The sequence below is a fragment of the Microchirus variegatus genome (genome assembly GCF_963457635.1).
Source record: "Microchirus variegatus genome assembly, chromosome: 19".
NCBI lineage: Eukaryota > Metazoa > Chordata > Actinopteri > Pleuronectiformes > Soleidae > Microchirus > Microchirus variegatus.
In genome coordinates this window covers 2,615,438-2,625,669 of record NC_139820.1, presented here as the reverse complement: position 1 = coordinate 2,625,669, position 10,232 = coordinate 2,615,438, and the positions used below count along the sequence as shown (strand labels likewise).

Below are 10,232 nucleotides of genomic sequence, written 5' to 3'. Positions count from 1 at the left end.
ATGTCCTTCGGCGCGGACGCCGTTAAAAACCCGCTGCACGAGCAAATCATGGAGATGCAGCGGAAAATACAACTGTTGGGTGAGAGAAAGTTCTTCTTCTTCTTCATTCAGCCTCCATTTTGTTGTGTTTGTGTGATTATTGTGTTACTATGATGACGATGATGATAGAATTAAGTCATTGTGTTGCATAAAAAATGTAAATAAACCAGTTTCACCCCCAAAAACAACCAAATTTAAGAATGACAACACTCTTAAATTATACTTTTTTCCCAATTTAACTTAGTTAATCTTAAATTTATTTATTTCCAATGATTTATAAATACAAACATATGATGAATTTAAGTTATATAGGCAGACATTCACATAAATGGTCCTAATTGTGTAAAATAGAACAATATAAAACAATAATTGTGTCCTAATTTGATCTATTATCACTCCCAGGAGAGTTTTATTGCATAAACTCTGTTAATTTCAGTGATAACTTAACATTTAACCAAATTGTAAACACTGTAAATTCTCCTCTGGCTCATATAAATCTCTATAAACCCATAATCAGTCAAAAAAAAAAGAAAGAAATGTCCTAATAATTGGATATTTTAATTTTCTTATAAAATTTAAGGAATTGAAGGAATCAGACTTTACATTAGAACAATGTAAAATGGCGTTTGGCAAGTTTTTGCTAATTTTTTTCGAACACAAACAAAGTAAAATAAAGACGTTTTCTATCCATTTCGATGCATTTTATTCAATAATTTGCCCCGAACAACAAAATACTAGGGTTTCGCCGAATTTTATACACTTTAAATTGTCCTTTAAGTTTGCTCTCTGTCTTCTTAAACCTCTATAAACACATATAGAGGTCATAATAAGTCATAATTATGAGATAAATAGTTCTAATTATGAGATAAAAAGTCCAGATTGTGAGATAAAAAATTGAAATTATGAGATTAAAAACCGAAATTATGAGATAAAAAGTCCTAATTCTGAGATAAAAAGCCCTCATTATCAGATAAAAAGTCCAGATTGTGAGATAAAATTAATCAAAGACCGTTGATGTTGTTGATGTAATAGCTGATTTTGTCCACCAGAGGGTGACAGAACTGCGTACTACGAGAGCTCCCAGTCCAGCATCAAGAAGAACAGAGAGTCCATTCATCATCTGAGGCAGGACAACAAGAGGCTGCACAGGAAACTGGCAGAAGCTCAAGCTGTGAGTTATCAACATATCATAAATATAAATACTATATATATTATATAATATTTTGTATATATATATATATATATATATATATATATATATATATATATATATATATATATAACTCAATATAAGTCTTTGTGTGTCTCTGACAGGGCGATGAACGCGTCATCAGAGCGGCGTTTCACAACAGAGGCTCGGAGAAGCACGCCTTCCGCAACATGTCAGGAAAGGTGAGAGGAAGAGGAAGAGGAAGAGGAAGAGGAAGAGGAAGAGGAAGAGGAAGAGGAAGAGGAAGTAGAGGTGAGGACTTGACTAACGCTGTAAACCTTCTCCTGATCCTCAGGATGCTCGGACCACGCTGGACCAGAAGCTTCTGTCCAGGATGAAGCAGCTAAACGCCCTCAGACACAGCACACTGACGCTCGGGCGGCGTCTGGACGAGCTGAGGACGGAACACGAGAGGAGGACGCCGTCCGACCACAGGGGCGGACCTCAGTCTGCGGAGGAGGACGCCATGGTAACCTGCTGCTGACGGATCAATCCATCGTTATGACTTTTAGTCCCATAACCTGGACTTTTTACCTCGTAATTAGGACTTTTAATCTCATAATTGACTTTTTATCTCATAATTAGGACGTTTTCTCATTATTTAGACTTTTTATCCCATAATCTGGACTTTTTATCTCATAATTATGGCTGTAATCTCGTAATTATGACTTTTTATCTCATAATTTCAAAATTTTATCTCATAATTATGACTTTTTATCTCATAATCTAGACTTTTATCAGATAATTTCGACTTTTGATCTCACAATTATGACTTTTTATCTCATAATTATGGCTGTAATCTCGTAATTATGACTTTTTATCTCATAATTTCAACATTTTATCTCATAATCTAGACTTTTTATCTCACACTTATGATTTTTTTTAATCTCATAATTATGATTTTTTACCTCACAATCTAGACTTTTCATCTTGTATTTATGACTTTTTGTCTCATAATTCCGACTTTTTATCTCATAATTTCGACTTTTTATCTCATAATTATGACTTTTTATCTCATAATTTCAACTTTTTATCTCATAAATATGACTTTTTATCTCATAATTCCAACTTTTTATCTCATAAATATGACTTTTTATCTCATAATTTCAACTTTTTATCTCATAAATATGACTTTTTGTCTCACAATTTGGATTTTTAATCTCACAATCTGTCTCATAAATCTCATCATTTCGACTTTGTCAGTGTCTCCACAGGTTTAAAAAAAACCTCCTGTAACAATGCTTTGTCTCCCTGTGTGTGTGTGTGTGTGTGTGTGTGTGTGTGTGTGTGTGTGTGTGTGTGTGTGTGTGTGTGTGTGTGTGTGTGTGTGTGTGTGTGTGTGTGCGTGTGTGTTCAGAAACTGCGAGCACTGGAGAACAGTCTGGAAAAGGCGCAGTTCAAGTGCAAGGAGGCCGAGAACATCATGAGCAACTATGTGAAACTCAAAGGTCACCTTCAGGTTTGTAGAAGAACCTGAGGCTGGAGCACATTTTTCCAAAAGATTTATTCAAGGTTTAAGGAGACTTGTTCACCGTAGACATACAGATATGGACACCAGGCATTTAGCCTGTGTAATATCAGTGTGGGAACACCTCCATCCATGATAGACCAGATGTTCTGGTAGATCTTGGTAGCTCACATGAACATTGAGAGCATTGAAGTAGGTTGGAGAAGATCCATGAAGCATTTTGGACCTTCTGGACCTCCTGTAGCGGTTGCCTTAGGTGCCTTCGTAGCACGTTTGTGGACTCGTGTTGACGTTTCCTTCTGCCTTCACTCTCAGGAGGAGAGTCTGACGTTCCAGGGCCAGTTGGACGCTCTGGAAGCTGAAATCCTGAAGCACAGAGAGGAGCTCCACGGCCTGAGGGTCATGAACAACGACGCCCTGCTCTCCAAAGACGCCGCAAAGGTAAACTCACCTCAACGCCTGGGTGTTCTCACTCATTTATCTCATAATGATGACTTTTCTCTCATAATTATGACATTTTATCTAATAATTTAGATTTTTTTATCTCATAATTATGACTTTATATCTCACAATTATGACTTTTCAACCGCATAATTAGGACTGTTTATCTCATAATCTCTACTTTTTATCTCACAATTTTGACTTTTTATCTCATAATTTTGACTTTTTATCTCATAATTAGGACTTTTTATCTCACAATTTTGACTTTTTATCTCATAATTATGACTTTTTATCTCATAATTATGACTTTTTATCTCACAATTATGACTTTTTATCTCATAATTAGGACTTTTTATCTCATAATTATGACTTTTTATCTCACAATTTTGACTTTTTATCTCACAATTTTGACTTTTTATCTCATAATTATGATTTTTATCTCATAATTTTGACTTTTTATCTCACAATTTTGACTTTGTATCTCATAATTATGACTTTTTATCTCATAATCTCGACTTTTTATCTCATAATCTCGACTTTTTATCTCATAATTTTGACTTTTTATCTCATAATTATGATTTTTTATCTCATAATTTTGACTTTTTATCTCACAATTTTGACTTTGTATCTCATAATTATGACTTTTTATCTCATAATCTCGACTTTTTATCTCATAATTACATCTCACAATTATGACTTTTTATCTCATAATTAGGACTTTTTATCTCATAATTGTGACTTTTTATCTCACAATTTTGACTTTTTATCTCATAATTATGATTTTTTATCTCATAATTTTGACTTTTTATCTCACAATTTTGACTTTGTATCTCATAATTATGACTTTTTATCTCACAATTTCGACTTTTTATCTCACAATTTTGACTTTTTATCTCACAATTTTGACATTTTATCTCACAATTTTTGACTTTTTATCCCATAATTATGACTCAACTGCTGCGTGAGTCACCAGCTGACTTCTGATGGTATCATTCCAAATCGATCAGTCAAACCAAAGCTGCACCTGAACCTGTTTTTCTGTTGCTAGGCTGAGCTACACCAGCAGGAGGAGCTGTTCAACAAGGAGCGTAAAGAGAGGGAGCGTGTTTTAGCGAGCTACAGGAGGAGAGTGGAGGAGCACAAGGCCCAGGCTGAGAAAAGTGACAGAAGGGTGAGACTTTTGCATGGTTTTTGTAATGAGTTGAGATTACTGTAAAATAAACTCTTTTATTAAAGTGTGCTGGTGTCTCTGCAGACTCAGAGAACAGTCATGCAGACGGACGAGCTGAGCAGTGACGTCCAGCGCAGCATCACCAGGATGACGGGTGAAGAAGAGAAGACCATCTCCATCCTGGAGGAGACATTTGACCTCATCAAGGAGGCCACAGGAGTCACTGATATACAGGTTTGACATATGATCCTTATAGATAGATAGATAGATAGATAGATAGATAGATAGATAGATAGATAGATAGATAGATAGATAGATAGATAGATAGATAGTTTGATAGTTAGATGGTCTGATAGTTAGTTAGATAGTTCGATAGTTAGATAGTTAGTTAGATAGTTAGATAGATAGATAGTTAGATAGTTAGTTAGATAGTTAGATAGTTCGATAGTTAGTTAGATAGTTAGATAGTTCGATAGTTAGTTAGATAGTTCAATAGTTAGATCGATAGTTCGATAGTTAGATAGTTATATAGTTCGATAGTTCGATAGTTAGTTAAATAGTTCGATAGTTAGTTAGATAGTTCGATAGTTAGTTAGATAGTTCGATAGTTCGATAGTTCGATAGTTAGATAGTTCGATGGATAGTTCGATAGTTAGTTAGATAGTTAGATAGTTAGTTAGATAGTTCGATAGTTCGATAGTTAGTTAGATAGTTCGATGGATAGTTCGATAGTTAGTTTGATAATTCGATAGCTAGTTAGATAGTTTGATAGATAGTTCAATAGATAGTCTAATAGTTAGTTTGATAGTTCGGTGTTTAGATAGTTAATTAGACAGTATTAGATAGTTAGATAGAACTAACTCATGGTCCTCGTGTGTGCAGGAGATTGCTCAGTGCTTCGTCGCACAGAAGGAGACGCACCAACATCTGGAGAAGCTGAAGGCAGAGAACGAGGAGGACCTGCAGCAGCTGAAGGAGCAGAAGGAGCTCCTGCACCTGCAGTTCCAGGACATGAAGTATTCTGGGGAGAACAAACTGTCCAGGTGAGACTCTGTCAATCACAGTGGCAAATGAAGAAGAAGAAGAAGAAGAAGAAGAAGAAGAAGAGGTTTCACAGCGTTTCTGCTCTGTCTTTAACAGGAACGAGCAGACGCTGGAGGAGAGTGAACAGCGACTGAACGCTCACAATCAGAGATGTGACGCAGCTAAAGAGAACCTGGACTGGCTCGTTAGAACCCTGAGTACTGTCAGAGCTGGTGTGGAGCACCTGGCCCACAAACTACAGCACATCACACTGGTAAATAGATAGATAGATAGATAGATAGATAGATAGATAGATAGATAGATAGATAGATAGATAGATAGATAGATAGATAGCTTTAAGCTAACTGACGGATTTTAAGCTAGCAGATAGCTTTATGCTAACTGACAGATGTTAAGCTAGCAGATAGATAGAGAGCTTTATGCTAACTGAAGGATTTTAAGCTAGCAGATAGATAGCTTTATGCTAACTGGCGGATTTTAAGCTAGCAGATAGATAGAAAGCTTTATGCTAACTGACAGATGTTAAGCTAGCAGATAGATAGAGAGCTTTATGCTAACTGACAGATTTTAAGCTAGCAGATAGATAAATAGATAGATAGCTTTAAGCTAACTGGCGGATTTTAAGCTAGCAGATAGATAGAAAGATAGCTTTATGATAACTGACGGATTTTAAGCTAGCAGATAGATAGATAGCTTTATGCTAACTGACAGATTTTAAGCTAGCGGATAGATAGTCCGATATTTAAATAGTTCAATCGTTAGGTAGCTTGCTAGATTGTTTGATAGTTAGTTAGATAGATAGTTAGTTAGATATATAGTTATTTAGATAGTGTGATAGTTAGTTATTTAGATAGTTTGATAGTTATTTAGATAGTTCGATAGTTAGTTAGATAGATAGTTAGTTAGATAGTTAGTTAGATAGTTTGATAGTTAGATAATTCGATAGATAGTTCAATAGTTCCATAGTTAGGTTATAAACCTGCAATGCAAAGAACAAAAACCGGAATTACCCAACAGAAGTTAACAATTATTCATGTTTCATTCCTTCTTGTTTTGAGATATTAACGATGCAGGTTTATGGTCAGTCATCGTCGAGGCGTACGAGTTCTGACGATCAGTTCAATGCAATGAAGATAAAAAGTTAAAAGAACCAAAACGCCTGTTAGTTTTGTATAAACACAGCGTTCAGTGTCAGTGAGTTATGGTCAAAACCTCCTTTTTCTGCAGAGCGAGGACACCGCGGCTCGGACGTCTCAGACGGACTCACATGACTCTGTGCTGGAGCTCATGACCCAGTGTGAGAGGAAGCTGCAGTCGCTGCAGGACGAGCTCAGGGGAAACGATCTGACCGCCATCCTGAAGGAGATGGAGGAGGAGGAGGTGAGCTTTCACATGCAGGAGGTTTTAATGAGGGGTGTGTGTGTGTGTGTGTGTGTGTGTGTGGCGGAAGTGCTCTTCAGCGATGACTCACCCCCGAACATACCGTTCTCGTTGATACGATGTTGGCACAGAGTGCATGCACATGTAATTAGGCGTCTAAAATTGGCGCCTGATGAAGGTTCACGGCTTTGCTGATCAACAGCGACGCTGTAAACGATGGAAACCAAGAAGGCGTTCATCTTTGTTAAAAACTAAATCTGGTTTTTTAGAAGACGCTGATGTTTGGATTCACAAGAGCTACTGTCGACTCAAAGCTCGTGTTTTTTGGAGGTTGAGTCAATTTAGGCTAAATTAAATTCAAATTAGTTATCTCAGTGAAGCACAAAGTATTCTGTCTACACTAGTGTTCAAAAGTTTGGGCTCACTTAGAAATGTCCTTATTTTTGAAGGAGAAGCACTTTTTTTCAATGAATATAACTATATAAAAAAATTTTTATTAGAATTTTTTTTTTTTAGAAAATCTAAGAAAATTGTTATTATTATTTTTTTTTTAAATGTCCTTAGTTTTGAAGGAAATATTCCAATGAATCTAACATAAAATGAATCATAAATACACTCTATACATTGTTAATGTGGTAAATGACTATTCTAGCTGTTTTTAATGGAATATGTACATAGGTGTATAGAGGCCCATTTCCAGTGTTCTAATGGTACATTGTGTTTGCTAATCACATTTTTGAAATGAATATAACACATTTTGAGAAAATAATAACATTTTGAGAAAAAAATGAAATTTTGAAATTTTGAGAAAAAAAAGAAATTTTGAGAAAAAAATTAAATGTTGAGAAATAAATGACATTTTGAAATTTTGAGAAAAAAAAACATTTTGAAATTTTGAGAAAAAAAAAAACATTTTGAAATTTTGAGAAAAAAAAAATAGAGAAAAAAAATAAAAAATTTGAGAAAAAAAAATTGCGAAAAATTATTTTTTGAGGGAAAAAAAATTGCGAAAAAAATATATTATTATCTCTCTCTCTCTTGTTTTATTGCAGTTTTCCGTCAGGATCGAGGGGAAACTGCCCGATCACAACACCAGAGTCGTCCATCCCGACGACCCGAGGCTGGACCTCCTGGACAACGGTGAGTCGGAGGCCGCGCGACACACGACGCCACACGTCCGCGTAAACTCCGTCGTCACCGTTTCTTTTTTGTTTTTGTGCCTCAGAGGACGAGAGCGACGAGGACGACGCTGACCTCGTCAGCCGCGAGGCGCTGAAGCGTCAGTCGCAGCTCATCATCGACTCCAAGTCCAAGAAGAAGCCGTGGAAGAAGAGGAAGGGCAAGTTCTGATGACCCGGGCACCTGCAGAGCAACGAAAGTGTATGAAATTAGATTTAATTCAACAAAAACGCTCAAGTTGCAAAATAAAATATGGATTTAATCGTTCAAAAATATCATATTTTATTTGTTTGAAACTTTTTTTTTGCGATTCTGACCCAAGGGGGCGGAGCCTTTAGGAAGCTGCCTGCTGATTGGCTACTGAGTTGTAAGTTTTCGGTCATAAAAAGATGTCAAAAGCTCAACTTTTATTGTTTCAAACCAAAAAAAACAACGACGACGTAAATAGGAAGTAATTTATAGTGAATACTGGTTAAAGTTGTGACTAAATAAATGTGTGTGTGTGTGTATTGGTTATTGGTGTGTTTTGTTTTGCTTTTTTTTCAACTTTGCAACCAATCAGTGACAGGAAGTGCCTGGTGCTTTCACTTCCTGGTTCAGAGTTCATGGCATTCATGTGTGTGTGTGTGTTGGTCTGGACAGGATTTACTGATGTTCACCCTCCGTTAAAACCTGTGACCTGAGGTAAGGAAACATCTGAACTTCAGCCTGGATTCGTGCGTGTTCGCCTGTATCTTGTAGGAGAGAGTTTTGTTGTTGCTGCAGATGCACAACATGGGCTCCACACGGCTTTGAATGGAACTGACCGATTGGGTTTTTATCACCCATTTAGAATGTTTTATTTTATTAGGGACCCTATTGTAATTCAAGGAATTAAAAATTGCCACACACATCAGAACTGGCGAAAAAAAAAAAAATTGTTGTGAAAAACCAATGCAAATGGCTCAGTGGCGCCCCCCACAGGCCTGGCATGAAATTTAGTTGTGCTGAATTTCACGAAATTTGGTGGGAACATTGTCCGGCCCGAGACAAACAAAAAATCCTCTTGACACCATGACCTCAACTCAACAGCAAGTCGGCCATCTTGGATTTGGCGTATATCTTGGCCAATTTGGTAACTGAGCGTGCTAAGTTTTATTTTATATTTTACAAAATCAAGCCCTGATGGAAAAATTGTGTTGACAAATAAGTTTGAAGCTTCTTTTCAAACATGAGAAGAAACTAACTGCTTGTGAATTTTAACATTTGTTGTTGTCCATGAATGGTGGTTTTTTTTTGGCAAAATCCAATCACTCTTCATTCAAAATGGACCAAACCATTTGATTTAGGATACTTTTATGCTCTGCTTCTTCATTTCTTTGTGAACGTACATATAAAAAAAAACACAGAAACAGCACAAAACCCCCCCCAAAAACTGAGTAAATAAATAAGTATAAATAATGATAATAATAATAATATTTAAATTGTGTCTGTGGCTCAGGTGAGAATGATTCTCATGAGAAAGGGGAGTGTACGACGGCAGTGAGAGCATGCCAACACACCCCCACACACACACACACACACACACACACACACACACACACACACACACACACACACACACACACACACACACACAGCATCATCATCCACCCACAGACAGACACGAAGAACAAGTCGTCCTCTGTGATTAACGCCTGAGTCTCTGTCCAACCTTCACACTGTTGTTCTCTTCTGCGCTTCGTGGATTTAATCACTCACATGGACTCAGTCAGGCTGTGATTCAAGAGGAGGAAACATTCTAACAGTTAAGTCATACATGTTTTCTTTTAAAATGGTGTCATTTTAAGTGTCTAAAAATGTCTAAAAGATGCTCCGTTCTTTACATATGATATAAGAAACTATTTATATAGATAAACTGTCTCTCTTTATAGTTATTAAGTGTCTGTTTATTTCATAATTCATAATAACTCACGTCTGTACCTTTGTTTTAAAGTAACTTTCTTCTAAAACCTCCGACCATCATTTCATTTCAAGCTTATTTTCAACCTTCGATCGTTCTTCACGGCGTCATAAAACGCTTCTAATCTGAGAAATGATGACAATATTCCCTTCAATAGAGATAAAGTCACATCACACACACACACACGCATATATTCAGTTTTTAAATGTTTCACCTCCACTTTGAAGGGTTTTGTCACAATGCACTGATTTCTCACTGAAATCTTTAATTCCCACTCATTACCAAGAACTTTTGGTATTTGGACTTATTTGACCCAATAGAGATAAAAACAAACAATAAAACTATAAAATACTCTAGG

At 36.3% G+C, this 10,232-nt stretch overlaps 1 protein-coding gene across 1 annotated transcript; it reads left to right on the top strand.

Moving 5' to 3' along the window:
• Positions 1 to 8,103, top strand: odad3 (outer dynein arm docking complex subunit 3; the record flags this gene model as incomplete). Its single annotated transcript, XM_083905592.1, has 13 exons — positions 1 to 79; positions 1,089 to 1,210; positions 1,354 to 1,431; positions 1,545 to 1,718; positions 2,607 to 2,708; positions 3,033 to 3,158; positions 4,207 to 4,329; positions 4,414 to 4,563; positions 5,212 to 5,372; positions 5,470 to 5,626; positions 6,601 to 6,753; positions 7,806 to 7,893; positions 7,979 to 8,103. 13 exons carry the CDS (start codon positions 1 to 3, stop codon positions 8,101 to 8,103), a joined length of 1,638 nt encoding a protein of 545 aa, XP_083761718.1.
• Positions 8,104 to 10,232: the final 2,129 nt, after the last annotated feature.